This window comes from Mustela erminea, chromosome 16 (genome assembly GCF_009829155.1).
Source record: "Mustela erminea isolate mMusErm1 chromosome 16, mMusErm1.Pri, whole genome shotgun sequence".
Classification (NCBI taxonomy): Eukaryota; Metazoa; Chordata; class Mammalia; order Carnivora; family Mustelidae; genus Mustela; species Mustela erminea.
The window spans coordinates 40,945,104-40,960,790 of NC_045629.1; the positions used below are offsets into that span (position 1 = coordinate 40,945,104).

The 15,687-nt window shown below is 35.8% G+C and overlaps 1 protein-coding gene across 2 annotated transcripts in view; it reads left to right on the forward strand.

The window, feature by feature from the left end:
* Positions 1 to 15,687, forward strand: part of SLC26A7 (solute carrier family 26 member 7) — a 115,941-nt gene that overhangs the window by 74,191 nt on the left and 26,063 nt on the right. For both annotated transcript variants that reach the window (XM_032316448.1, XM_032316449.1), the window contains 4 exons: positions 7,693 to 7,770; positions 8,776 to 8,871; positions 13,284 to 13,390; positions 14,465 to 14,531. In XM_032316448.1, coding sequence (XP_032172339.1) covers positions 7,693 to 7,770; positions 8,776 to 8,871; positions 13,284 to 13,390; positions 14,465 to 14,531 — 348 coding nt within the window. The remainder of the gene's footprint in view (positions 1 to 7,692; positions 7,771 to 8,775; positions 8,872 to 13,283; positions 13,391 to 14,464; positions 14,532 to 15,687) is intronic.

A 15,687-nucleotide genomic window follows, 5' to 3' on the forward strand; every position in this document is an offset into this window, starting at 1 on the left:
TGTCCTGAGCCAAAGGCAGAGGCTTTAGTCCACTGAGCCACCCAGGAACCTCCACAATGTTTATTCTTTTAACAATTTTTATTCTTCCCATCCATGAGCATGGCATGTTTTTCCATATTTTTGTCTTCTTCAATTTCTTTCATGAGTGTTCTGTAGTTCCTTGAGGATAGTTCCTTTACCTCTTTGGTTAGGTTTATTCCAAGGTATCTTATGGTTCTTGGTGCTATAATAAATGAAACTGATTCTCTAATTTCCCTTTCTATATTTTCATTGCTAGTGTATAAGAAAGCAACTGATTTCTGTGCATTGATTTTGTATCCTGCCACATTACTGAATTGCTGTATGAGTTCCAGTAGTTTGGGGGTGGAGTCTTTTGGGTTTTCCATATAAAGTATCATATCATCTGCGAAAAGAGAGAGTCTGACTTCTTCTTAGCCAATTTGAATACATTTTATTTCTTTTTGTTGTCTTATTGCTGCTGTTAGGACTTCTAGTACTATGTTGAACAACAGTGGCGAGAGTGGGCATCTTAGTCGTGTTCCTCATCTCAGTGGGAAGGCTGCGAGTTTTTCTCCACTGAGAATGATATTCACTGTGTGTTTTTCATAGATAGATTTTATGAATTTGAGGATTGTTCTCTCTATCCCTATATTTTGAAGCGTTTTAATCAGAAACAGATGCTGTATTTTGTCAAATGCTTTTTTTGCATCAATTGAGAGGACCATGTGGTTCTTCTTTCTTCTCTTATTGATTTGCTCTACCACATTGATTGATTTGTGAATGTGGAACCACCCTCGCATCCCAGGGATAAATCCCACCTGGTCATGTGGATAATCTTTTTAATGTATCATTGGATCCTATTAGCTAGGATCTTGTTGAGAATCTTGGCAGCCATATTCATCAGGGATATTGGTCTGGAATTCTCCTTTTTGATGGGGTGTTTGCCTGGTTTGGCAATCAAGGTAATGCTGGCTTCATAGAAAGAATCTGGAAGTTTTCCCTCTGTTTCTATTTTTTGAAATAACTTCAAGAGAACAGGTATTATTTCTTCTTTGAAAGTTTGGTAGAATTCCCCAGGGAATCCTTCAGGTCCTGGACTTTTATTTTTGGGGAGTTTTTGATCACTGCTTCAATCTTGTTACTAGATATTGGTCTATTCATGTTGTCAATTTCTTCCTATTTCAGTTTTAGAAGTTTATAGGTTTCCAGGAATGTATCCATTTCTTCTGTGTTGCTTTACTTATTGGCATATAACTGTTGATAATAGTTTCTGATGATTGTTTCTATTTCCTTGGTGTTAATCATGATCTCCCCCATTTCATTCATAATTTTATTAACTCGGGTCCTCTCTTTTCTTTTGAATTAGTTTGGCCAGTGGTTTATTGATCTTATTGATTCTTTCAAAGACCCATCTTCTAGTTTCATTGATGTGTTCTACTGTATCTCTAGTTTCTAACTCATTGATTTCTGCTCTAATCAATTATTTCCCTTCTTGTGTGTGGGGTTGGCTTAATTTGTTGTTGATTTTTCCAGTTATTTAAGGTGTAAAGAGAGTTGGTGTATTCTGGATTTTTCAGGTTTTTTTTTTTTTTTGTGAGGCTTGGATGGCTCTGTATTTCCCCCTTAGGACCACCTTTGTCATATCCCATAGGATTTGGACTGATGTGTCTTCATTCTCATTGGTTTCCATGAATTTTTTAAGTTCTTTGATTTCCTGGCTGATCCAAATATTCTTGAGCAGGATGGTCTTTAGCTTCCAAGTATTTGAATTCCTTCCAAACTTTTTCTTGTGGTTGAGTTCCAGTTTCAAAGCACTGTGGTCTGAGAATATGCAGGGAATAATCTCAAGCTTTTGGTATCGGTTGAGCCCCGATTTGTGACCCAGTATGTGGTCTGTTTTGGAGAAAGGTTCATGTACTTTCGAGAAGAATGAGTATTCTGTTGTTTTAGGGTGGAATGTTCTGTATGTATTTATTAGGTCCGTCTGGTCCAATGTGTCTTTCAAGGCTCTGGTTTCTTTGTTGATTTTCTGCTTAGATGATCTGTCTGTTGCTGACAGTGGCATGTTCAGATCCCCTACAATTAATGTATTCATATCAATATGACTATTTTGTTTAACAGTGGCCTATGTAGTTGGCTGTTCCCATGTTGGGGGAATAAATATTTACAATTATTAGATCTTCCTGGTGGATAGACCCTTTAAGGATGATGTAGTGTCCTTCTGTGTTTCTGACTACAGTCTTTAGCTTAAAATCTAATTTATCTGATAAGAATTACTACCCCAGCTTTCTTTTGAGGCCCATTTGCTTGAAAGATGATTCTCCATCCCTTTACTTTCAGTATGGATGTATCTTTAGATCCAAAATATGTCTCTTGTAGACAGCATATGGACAGGTCCTGTCATTTTATCCAGTCTGCAACCCTGTGCCTTTTTATGGAAGCATCTAGGCCATTCATGTTGAGAGTGATTATTGAAAGATAAGTTTTTATTGACATCATGTTGCCTGTGAAGTTCTTGTTTTTATACATTGTCTCTGTACATTTCTGTTCTATGTCACTCTTGGGTTCTTTCTTCTTTTATAGAACCCCCCTTAGTGTTTCTTGTAGTGCTGGCTTTGTGGTCACATAATCTTTTATACCTTGCCAGTCTTGGAAATTCCTTATTGCTCCATCCATCCTGAATGTCAGCCTTGCTGGATAAAGTATTCTTGGCTGCATGTTCTTCTCATTCAGTGCCCTGAGTATGCCTTGCCAGCCCTTCTGTCTTGCCAGGTTTCTGTGGACAGATCTGACATTATTCTGATGGTCCTTCTTCTGTATGTAAGGAATCTCTTCCCCTACCTGCCCTTAAGACATCTTGTCTGAAATTATGATTCATGAATTTCACAATGAAGTGTCTGTATGTCTTTCTAGACTCATTGATCTTTGGGAGGGGGTGCCTTTCTGTCTCCAGGTAACAGATTCTCCAGATTAGGGAAAATTTCCTCCAGTATTTGTTCAACTATATCTTCTAGTCTTCTCTCTTTTTCCACCCCCTCAGGGATCCCAATAATTCTGACATTGTAATGTTTCATGGCATCATTTATTTCCCTAATTCTCTTTTCATGGCTTCTAAGTTGTTACAGACCTCCTCCTGATCCTGCTTTTCTGTCAGTTTGTCTTCTAGTCTTCCTTGTCTAATTCGGTCTTCTGCCTCAGTTACCCTAGATGTTAGAGTATTTATATTAGATTGGATTTCATTGATAGCATTTTTTACTTATGTCAGATCAGCCCTCATTTCCTCCCTTAGAGATTCTATGCTGCCACTAATGGTCTTCTCCAACCTAGCCATTGCCTGGACAATTTTTACCCTGAATTCCGTTTCTAACATACTGTTTATGTCCATATCCAGTAGTTCTGTGGCAGAGGTTGCAGTCTCTGAATTTTTCCTCTGTTGGGTGCTCTCCTCCTAGTTATTTTGGTGAGAGGTGGTTGAGGGAGGTATAGGTCTCCACGGATGATCTCTTGTCGCCACAGAGATCCAGAAGTGTTTAATCTTACATCTCAGGCTTATTTCATGGGTGTTCGGAGTGTTCTTGTAGATATTTAGCTTACTTCAGGGGACTGGTTGAAACAGGGTCTCCTACTTCTCTGCCATCTTGCCCTTCCTACTTTTTTTTTTTAAGATTTTATTTATTTATTTGAGAGAGAGAGCAAGCCAACAAGCAAGAGAGAGTGGGGTTGAGAGGGACAGAGGGAGAGAAAATCTCAAGCAGACTCCCTGCTGAGCATGGATTCCCACTAGTGGGGATTGATCCCAGGACCCTGAGGCCATGACCCGAGCGGAAATCAAGAGTCCAGAAGCTTAACCGACTGACCAACCAGGCACCCAAAAGGCTAATACATTTCTGTCCTCCACACATAGAAACCCTTTTAACACTGATTCCCTTAAGTTGTGACACGCTGAGCATGGATATATAGGAATAAGAAGGTCTTGGTGCTGCCTAGACATACAGCACAAAGCGGTGTTACAGATCCTCCTTCCAGCCTTCCCTCTGAGGACTGGTCATCATGGGAGGGAGCACAATATGCCCTGGCTCTCTCCCCTGTGTTTCCCCTTGCTTCCAGCAGAGTAGATACACTGGTGCTCTGCAGGCAGTTCAGGAGGCATAACCGAACCATGAAGGATGAGAGGCAGCATCTGCTGTAGGCGAAGCTTGGTCACAGCCGGAAACGACAGCTGGCATGTTTTTCTGCTACACTGATGTTGCCTCTAGGTTCCAATTTGCCAAGCTATATTCTTTTATTCTTTCAAATTTGGCTTATTGCTTCCAACTTCTTTAAAGATTTTAAAATCTAGCCTTAGTTACCCAGTATCTTCTCTCTCCCGCTGCCCTTTCCCATCACTTTTGCCATTCCACCACTTTGTTGTGCATACAGTGAGCTCTTGACTGACTTTGCATTCTTTAACAACTATTTAGGAAGGAAATGGCTGGCATATTACCCTTCCTTCAGCCGTCTATAAAGGTATGGGTAACACGAATGCCTGTAGTCATCTTTTTAAGCAACCTAAAACATATACAATACATACAATAATGTAACAAGAAGAAAATATAGATTTCATTATCCTTTATGCAGAATTAACTCAATGTGAGTAGTTAGATTTTAGAGCAAAAAAAAAAAAATTTGTCTCTAGCCATTTAGTAAGTATGACATGGAAAGAGTTGAAGAAGAGTAAAATACCTAGACTGTTTGCTCTGTGCATCACTAGGGGTGAGAGCACTTTTCGTTACTGGTTAACAACAGAGGTCAGCCTGAAACTTATTAAGGAGAAGGCACTTCAGTGGCATTTGTTTTCTGAGTTTTGAAAAAAAGTAACAGGGTTGGGGGTGGAGTGTGCCTGGGTGGTACGTTGGTTAAGTGCCCAACTTGGTTTTGGCTTGGGTCCTGATCTCAGGTTCATGAGATGGAGCCCTGCATCATGGTCTGCACTTAGCAGAGAGTCTGCTTGAGATTCTCTTTCTTTCTCTCTCTCTCCCTGTGCACCACCCCTCATCCCCCACCACTCTTTCTCTCTCACTCTTTCTCAAATAAAATAAATAACTCTTAAAAAAAAAAAGGGAACAAGATTCTCTTTGGTTTTGGTAGCAACCTACCTTTAAAATGTTTCTCTTGGTAGATCAGAGATATATAAAAAGCAGCATTTCATATGCAGAGTAACAGATATTCAGAAACTGGGTAATACTTGAAAATATAGCTCAACTGTGTTATTCCAGAAACCTTAAGTTAGAGAAGTCTGTGATACTACTGCAAATATTGATCTCTGTTCAACCTCTTGTACAGTTGCTGAGTCAGCCATCTATGAATGATGACTTGGACTACGTGACCTCAAAGATTTTTTATAACTCTATACTTCAGCATCTGGGGGTCTTGATAGGAGACACAATGAATGTCAGTATTTTGAAAACTTTGAGGGCAGAAACTGTTATATTATTGATTTCTATGCCTGAGGAGTAGATACACTGGGCAGAACTGATAAAAATTTCTTGTGCAATTACATACACTTATATTTTGAGCTAGGGCATCAACAGGGATGAGGCAAGTGCTTTGAAGGAGTTAAGCAATTTGTTTATATGATCTATTTCATTAAATGACTTACCATCAAAGGTACCATAAATAATATTTTTCACCTTTGGAAATAACATCCATTTAGCTCTTGACTTATTTCAACAATGATTGAAATTGTAATTCAGTGAGTGCATAATTGTTGACGTACCTACAAAGCATCAGGTAAACAAAAGGTCAGTTAAATATTAGAGAAAAGGCCAAAGGTAGCTGTAATTTAGTGTTTTAAAATAAAATTATTTACTCTGGTAGTAATTTCTATAACAGCTTCAGTGAATTATAAGATATTTAAGAACCTTAAAATACATTTAGTTTTATGGATCCCAATTTGGCTTATAATCCATATGCCTTCTGGCTCCCAGGTTCTAAGACCTTGGACTAGTCACTTTGCCTCCTTATGCCTCAAACCCTTCCAAAGGAGTTTACACAGTAGCTGTCCAAAGTTCATATCTACGACTAAGATTAAGAGTTTTATTTTCAAGTACACTGTAAGTGTATTGAGTGAAGAGTCTCATAACAGGGGCACAAGCCATTCATTATCTTTTTTCATGAAATAAATAAACCTTTGCATTCGGTACCCTTTTCTTTCCATAAACGTACTTCACTTACTGAGCCATCTACATAAACCCTATGATCTGCTGCTCTCTGACACCGGCCTTTCTCTAGCCTACTGGAATGTCAGACATATTTTGTTGTTTAAAAATTCTTCTGTAAAATAACCAGTTATTCCTAAAAGATCACTGTAATGGTTAGGTGTACTATGACTTGTTTTATGAGTGATTTTGGTTCCATAATGATTTGTTTCCCACAGAAGAATTATTTTTCCTCTTTATATGCTGGGGAGTGCTGGAGAAGAGTTCCAGTAAATATGAAATGAAACTGTGTCTACTTTCACTCAGCTTAATGGTTTTGAGTTTCATCCATACTGTTGCATATATTAGTAGTCTGTTCTTTTATTTTATTACTGAGTAATATTCTGTTGTGTGGATGTACCACAATTTGGTTATCTGTTCACCAAGGGATCGACATTTAAGTTGTAGTTCTCAGTTTATGAATAAAGCTGATATAAATATTTACATATAGGTATTTGCATGGGCATGTGTTTTCATTTCTCTTAGGTAGTTCTGAGACACATGTGGGTGTATGTATTACTATATAAGAAACTGTCAAACTCCTTTCAGAGTGGTTGTACTATACTACATCCCCACCAGCAATGTCTGGCAGCTCTAGTTGCTTTGAGTCCATGTCAATCCTTAATATTGATTGATGGTTTATAATTTTATTTTTTATTTTAGCCATCCTACTAGATCCTGATTCTCTTGCTATGTCCTTAATGATATTCTGGGCATCTTTGTGGCCCTGTGAACCTCTTTTCTCTCATTAGGCTGACAATTTAGCTAAATGTTTTTACTAAGTCATGCACATTTGTTTATGTGGAATCAGGTTCTCCATCAAGTGGAGCATAGCTAGGAGTCAGGGGTTCTGAATTGCCTTTTGTCAGCAGGTTGAGTTGGTTGAAACCTGATACTAATGACTCTTCAGGATTAATAAAGTTAAGTCTACTTGACTGCAGAGACTGCTCCTATAATCCCATATAACTCCTTCATACTAGAACCCTTCTTAACAAAGAACTCCAAAGAGAGTAAATGCTTCAGTGGAAATTTATCATCAGCGGAGAAAAACCCTAAGCTGCATATTCAGTTATTATTCAAACAACTCGCTAGGAAATGGGGAGAGTCAAGCTGAACAACAACAGGCTAACGGACTTTTAATTGAAATGTCACTTTCACTATTAAACAAAAAAAGCCGTTGCTATGATGTGTGATAAAAGTTGATGGTGTCCTATTTCTTTGTGTGGAATTGCTTTTCTCTCATCACTGACTTAATTTGATTGCAACAGTTTGTCAGCTGTCATGTTTGGGTTCCTTCAGCTGCAAACTATAGATAATGGGAGTCTATGCAATTTAGCAATCATGTTCCAACATTTGGTCTCTTATAATCAAGATGAACTAAGAATTTTATTTTTCCCTATGACTTTGGAATAATAAAGTTCAAAGCTTTCTTTTTCATCTGTCCTGTTTTTTACAGGTGGCTTGTTTAATATCTTGCATTCTTGTCCTGATAGTTATCTACGCGGTAGGACCCTTGCTTTACTGGCTGCCCATGGTATGGTAGTACTTTTTTATTTTTTACTTTTTAACTTTACTTTTAATGAAATCATTGTATATTAAAATGTCTTAGAAGAGTAGTCTCAATGGCCCTACATCTGAAAACCATGTGACAGAAGTAATGATTGAATGGAGGAGGGGGTTGGACAGAGACCACATTTGATGGGTGAAGAAAGGGAAGAGTCCGTGGCTGTTTTCTGTTTCTTAGACTTATGTGTAAAAATGGCATTGTGGAATTAGATTTATTCTGTGCTTGTTTGGAGGGCAGAACTGGGCAATCTCTGGTGTGTAAGGCACAGACTTTGGGAGAATTTTATCAGAACTCAGACTGTTAGAAAAATATGTGTAGAGCAAGGGAGTAAGGAACAAAATACATCTTGCCACCCTTGATATCTTTATACAAAGTGACCCAGAACACCACTGTGCTTTTTATAAGTCTGGGGCACTGAAGTGACCCAAATAAGATCCCGGTCTTCAGAGAGCCAGAGATCATCTCATTCCTGTCTTGTTCTAATTCGTCATTAATATAGTGAGTATCAATCATTTCCACAGCAGATCTAATAATCAAGTTCACTTTTCAAGAGAGTTATAAATATCCACATGTGATACCAGATCATTGGGGCTGAAGGCAATTATAAAGAAATATATAATATAAATATTTAATTTTTTTGCAACAAACTTCAAATGGCAGTGGCTAATTAAAGTTAAGAGGACATTTGGCTTTATAACATGCACCCTTATAATTCATTACTTTTCTTTTCTTTCTTTCTTATGTTTTACAATGACATAAATTTTATACTGTGATTTTCTAGAATTGATATTATATTCCTAAAGTACAATAATTTTGTTCTAAACAAAATGAATATTGCTTTAGTCTTCTAAATGGTGATTGCTTTTCTCTAGTAAGTACTTTAAAAACAAAGGCATAAAAATTCCTTAATCTTTTTAAATTCAGATTAAAATCTTTATCTTATTTCTTCATCAACTTTTTTCCTATTTGTAGTGTGTTCTTGCAAGTATTATTGTTGTGGGACTGAAGGGAATGCTAATACAGTTTCGAGACTTAAAAAAATATTGGAATGTGGATAAAATTGATTGGGTAAGTAGAAATTTGACCTAAAATTTCCTTCTTTGGCTTTAACATGCTTTGCAAAATCAACTGTAATATTTTTATTTGCAGAAAATACTTTTGGCCATTTGAAACTTGTATAATTCATAAGCTACCATTTATTTTCTAAGTTCTTAAAAGGCATTAAAATATAGAAAGTAAACTATTTTTGTAAATATATAGACTGTAAAATAGAAAATACTCATTTATTTGAGGTATATAAGAACAGAAATGGAATTTTGTCAAATTTTGATTGATGTGTTTTTGAGAACTTTTAATGAAATGCTAACTAACTTGAATTAGGGATTCTCAGTTTCCATTTTGAATTGATTCTGGAAATGAAGCTCATCAAGGAAGCACACACTAATAGAACACATATGAAAAACTATCACTAATTGCTAAGAAATGTGTTGCATTAATATAGGTTGAACATCTTAACAATGACCATATTCATTCTAAATATAGTCTCACAAACTTAGTTTAGGGTTACATTGGGAGGAGCGTTATGTTAATAGGATGTTGCCAGCAAGAGATTAAATATTACTGATCAATGATCAAGTGTGGCTTTTTACTAACAGAAATGTTTAACATACATATTCTAGAGAAATATATCTATGCAGGAGCATCCAAAATACTTTACAGTTCCAATATAGGTTAAGTATTTCATAAGTACCCTTTATTTAGCTCTATCATGGCATTCACCATATTGAAATGCAGTTGTCTATATATTTCCCCTCCTTTAGATTCTTTGCTCAGAGAGACTTTGGGGGGATTATTTGTGCTGGTGCCTATTTTCATAATATATCTCCCAAGGCTAAGTATTACTTTACCAAAGTACAAGGCTGGGTGCCATGGGGAATTAAGAGATAAATAAAGAACTATTTGTCTCCTCCAGACACTTATATTCACTTATATATATTCCAGAATATTTGTGTAGAAGCAGACATAGAAACATCAACTTATTATGCAAAGCATGATACAATGTGACCTCAAGCAAAAGTACAAGTTTAGTTCTGGGGGAAAAAATGGAGGCTGGAGCATTTAATTTGGACTGGTCCAAATGAAAGAGTCTGACAGCTGAAATGTGAACTGAGACTTGAAGGAACAGTATTTGATAGGCAGGCCAAAGGATTAAAATTAGCCAGACTCATGGAGGATCATGACTTTTTAAAGGTGATATGTGTGAGGTAGCACATGGATATAGAGAAATTAGAGGATGTAGACTTACTGAATAAGCTATTTGATAACCCTATGATAAAGGTATTTCTAAGGAATGCATTAATTACATAAGAGGGAGCACATGACCATATTGGAAGGGGAGCAATGTCAGGGAAGGTTTTTTTCCAGGAAATGATGGGTAGAACATCTAGTGTGAGGGTGGGAGTAGTGACAGATGGGGTTGCAAGACTTAAGAATGAGTTGGACTTGGAAAGGCTGCTAATGTTGTGCAAAGAAGACTAGACTTCATTCTGAGGGCAGTGAGACATCATCAAAAGGTGATGAGTCTAAAATCCTTTCCCATAGGACTTTTTAGACCTGGTGCTATCTGCAGGTATTGAGGGATAAGACAGAGAAATCACAAGTTAACATGATTTTTTTTTTTTTTTTTGGTTATTTTATGTGAATTAGTTTTACTGAATGGATGTTCAGTGAAGTTCTTTCTTACCATGATGTTTGGTAATATTATCAGAATATTTCTTGTGGTTGAACACCTAGCATCAAGTTTCTATGAGAGTGATGTGTCCTTTTTATCTCAGAATTAAGGATTATATACAAGGTTGAAGTGGACAGATATTTTTTAGTTGCTAAGGAATTTAACAGTGGGAAGCCATTGATGATTGGGATACAACCTGGGCATAGCATTTATAGTGAGAATATTGCACAGACTTTTTTGTATATAGATTATATTACCCAGTAGATTAGGTATATTTAGTAATCTACTCAATAGATACCTAAAATATCATGGAAGTGAAGTTACCAAAGATGTTTATATATGTAAAATAATTTGAAGGTTGAAAGTTTAAGAAAATCATGTAAGCAGTCCTCACATGAAAAGTCAGAAATTTTTATTACTTTAAATTGTTTATAGTTGAGTAATGATTCCACTTTGAGCTGTAGATCAAAACATTCTCTGAGGTAATGAGGAAATAGGAATCCAAAATGGAGACCATGGGCTCAGAGCTGAGTTTGAGTAACTGAACAGTGGGAATAGAATTCACATCTACAGAAATATAATAATGTATATCAATCACCAGAACAGATCAAGAAGAGGTGAAGTGATTGAGTAGCTGCTCAAATGTATAAGGGTTTATGTGTTTATGTATTTCCTACTTGAGGTCAGCTTTAGAGTTAGCTTGTGTTTAGGGGTTGTGAGTGCTAATAGAGGAGGGATCAAGTGGGAACACATAATGAAAAAAATAGGAGTCTGGGAGTTAACTAATCCCTTATAGCTGTGACAACAACATTGGATCTTTAATAGATATTACAGAATAGTTATGGGACTTACGTTAACCAATGGAACTGTATACTGGCTATGTTGTTAATTTACATTTGGTATTTTTTTCAAAGCTATAAATGTAGCCCCAGGAAATAACTTAAGCATTGTGAACCCAACTTACAATAGATGATATTGTGGGAGAGTAAATATGCTTTAAAAAATAGAACCAGATGGTACCAAAATTTTTGGTTGCTCTGATGAATCATGGCCTCTGGACTCTGTGGTTTTTTTAAATGGCAGGAACCAGGATCCTCAGTTCCCTATGCTATATTGAATCATGGAGGTTGGCCATGAGGAATTGGACTTATAAAGCTTTTGGGTAAAATCTTATTCTGCCACACCCAGGCGGGTTCAGTCAGCATTAAGGGATGAGTAAGAAACAAAGCAATCATGGCAAGTTGAAGTAATGATCAAAAACTTACAGCCTTATTTTGTATGTGATGAAGCATAATGTAACTCATTCGGGGGGAAAATTACACTGTATACATATAAAAGACTCAAATGATTGTCTTTTTGCCTGAATAGAGGAAAAACATCTCAGTGTCTAACCTATGAGATGACAGGCTGAGGATGATGTCATAGTAAGTCCTAACTTAGCATTACATTTCTTGGTGATGGATCTGAACATGAGAAAACTCAAAATATATTTTCTCTTTTTACTTCAGATTTTTGTTTCTTCTATATCAAAAAGAATTTTATAGATAAAAATTTCTCCATTTACTTTCAAGGGCTTGGCTTTTCTAAATAGCCCATCACAAAGAACCACTCAAGCTCCATTTAGTTAAATAATACAAAGGAGAAGCATGTAAAAAATGCTATTTAGAAACATTTGCTTCAAACTTGTCTCACCCCGCCCCACAAAAATCTGTGCTATCTTCAGATTATAGAGAAGTTTCTAACTTTTTCATTTGCATATGAAATTGAATTAGGTTGTTGAAGATGTTTTAAAGTTCTAATATAGCCATCTGGACAGAAAGAAATTAATTTTAGAATTGTATGCATAGGTAAAAGTGATGCAAATAATTTAGGGAAAAGAGAAAGCGTGAACATTTTGTTGGTCTACTATTTGATGAATGCAGGATATTGTGTTTAAGAAATAAAACCTCCTGGATTTCACAAATTATTTTGCTTTTAAAGATTTTTTTTTTTTTTTGGCCAACAATAAACTTAGAAATGTCAACTATAATACAATATTTTGTGATAGATTGTCATTTCAGTAGTTGGACAAAACTGTAATAATGTTGAATAATGTTGGAATCCCAACTGGAGAAAAATAATTTTCTTGCCATCTTTTGAAATATTCCCGAGGCCTAAATTGGCCCAGAATGTTCAGCTTTCACAATGTCATAAGAAGTCGCCCCTTGCAAATAAAATTATACCAATCTCTATAGTGGCTGATCTAAAAGAGTCATTGGTAATGTAGATTTAGTCATTTTAACTGTTAGGCTTTGAGGGTCTTATGTAGTAATAAACTACATTAGTTCTTTGTATAACAATCTTAGAACACAGGCATTGTGGGGAATGACCAAAAATCTGCTAACAATTGCTTGTAATATTACATTAAATGAGAAAACAGTGGGAAATTATGCTTTTGAACCATACACATCCACCAAATATTTACAGATCTGAAAGGAAGTGTTGTTGGGGATTGAACTAGTAGGGGCTGGCAGTTTCTAGAAATGAAAGAATGTGTCTTTTCCCCACTTTTGCTGCTGGGAGTCTGATGGGACCAGGATTCGTCTCTCTGTCCCGGGCTTCTGTTTACCCCTTTTTAAATAATATATTCTTGCTGAGAGATTTGGTCACAGGAATGTTTTAGAATAAGATTGTGAGGAATTTAGCGATCGTGAGAAAGATGAGAAATCACCAAAGGACTCGTATCTCTTATTTCCTCCTTCTCTTTCAGGGCATCTGGGTCAGTACATATGTATTTACAATATGCTTTGCTGCCAACGTGGGGCTGCTGTTCGGTGTGGTCTGTACCATAGCTATCGTTATCGGTCGCTTCCCAAGGTAAGATCTTACTTAAATGCTGTCTATTTTGACACAGCAGCAAAATCAATGATATTGCCAGTTACTTTTATATCTGTGGAATATTGAGTGCTATGCTCATGTTTTAGTTGGTATCAGAGAATTAGAGATGAAAGGAAAAATTTTCTCTACATACAATATATAACAATTTTGGTCTTAATGAAGAGACTTATCTTGTCCACACTATAAAGTAAAACATATAAAATCTATCAAAGTAAATAAATTAACTCATACCCATACACTATGCTGCAGAGCTGTTTTTTTTTTTAATCAAGTGAAGGTGATATATTATGCAGTGACTATATAAAAGTTAATCATTTAGAAAGTTGAATAACTTCAGTAAATTTTTCAGAAGCCAAATTTATATATATAATATACATAAATATATATATAATATACATAATCATTTATTGAAGAACTAGATAATTTATTAAAGATAAGTTAGATAATTTATTGAAGAGCTCTAGATAATTTATTGAAGATTTCTACTGAACATCTGTAAACCATTCCCCTATTTTGGCCAGTTATTTTTCTACTTCAAGTGTTCATCACCTGATAATGCTTCTACTCATTTCTCATCCTTCCCTTGAAATTCTTTGTGAAATAATATACTTCAAAAACATTTTAAGTTTTACCTCTATAGATTCTTTAGAGAGATTTTTATAGAAATCTGTGTAAATTTATTAGTATCTGGTCCTATTTTGCCACTGATTCCCTCTTTACTTCTTTTTCCCTTAAAACAAGATTTTCCCAAACACTGTCCACTCTCTTATTACCCTTTTGGTCAATCTACCTCTTGTGGCTTGGACATATGGGGTTATGGGAACCCAGATGAGGTAAATTATAATGGTTAATCTCTACCTAGATGTCTCCAGTGTTACTCTCTATTCCTGAGGATCCCAGAGAAATATAGAATTAACAATGTTTTATGAACAAATGTAGGATTTTAACCATTACAGATAAGTTCTATTTGTTAAAATGACATCCTTTTTACATTTTCATTGCTAATGTAGTGATTCAGAAATGCCATTTTATTTTTATCTGACTGAATTCTAGGGCAAAGACGCTGAGTATAAAAAACATGAAAGAAATGGAATTGAAAGTGAAGACTGAAATGGATGGTGTAAGTTTCTTTTTCTTTTCCTTTGTGTAATTATTAAAAATTTCTGTAGTTCAGATAGTTTTAAGGTATCATAAGTAGGTAATGGATTTTAAGTAGATGGTGATTTTAAATTCGTGATAATTTTATTTTTAATTGGCATGAACTTTCCATGGTATCTGTGACCACCATACACGTGGCAGTTGACATGCAAAAAATCAACAGAACAACAACAAAAATCTTGTGTTAACATTCCGCTGAGATGATAGTCATAGAACTACAGTTCACAATGGGATCTTTGTCCAGATTAGTTCAGACATTTGGAAACCTCTTCCATTCGCTAAGTTGCATAAAATAGTCAAACTAGACAAATAGTCTATTCTGAATTAAATTATGGAAGAAGATAGGGAATAAAGAAGAGAATAAAGCAAGGTTGGATCATGGTATTGCTTTATTTTTTTTAAACACAATTAGATTGCATTATTAGCAGAGGGTAATTAAGTCCAATGGTTATGGAATGCTAATAGAATTGGTTTCTTGAGCAGCAGACATCTTTTTTAAGGAAACAGCTTATGGAAATAGTCTTGCCTGTGCATGTTTGAACAGGCCAGTTGTGTTTGAGTTCTATTCTTACATAACTTATATATTCTGAAGGATGGCCAAAACAAGTTTAAGGTGAGGGGAAAGATGTTGACTTAAATATTTTGCCAATTTAAAAAAATTGTCTGCACTTTGAACCTACTTTGTAAATGTTTGACTAACCGCTGTTGTTGTTTTTTTTCCCTTCTATTTATCTTATTTATTTGTTTCGGTACCTCATGATTGCCTTCAGAACAAAGAGAACTGGCATTCCACCAGAAGGACCTATTGTCAGGGTATTTCTGAGTAGACAGGAAGTAGGAAGTAGCGCCAGGAGTCCTGTGACATGCAGGGAAATGGCGCAAATGTTTACACATGAACATGCATGTGTGTATGTGTGTAAATTGAATAATTAGCATATACGTATTATTGTATTCGATTCCAGTATATAACATAGCGATTCAGTATTTGCATACATTATGGCTTGTGTTTTTAATAAGTGTGAAAAAGTTTGCTTCATAGAGAGATATTAGAGTACAGAGCCCTAAGAGTGTCCCAGGCTCAAGCTTTCCACCAGTGATGCCTTTCTTTTCTTTCTTTA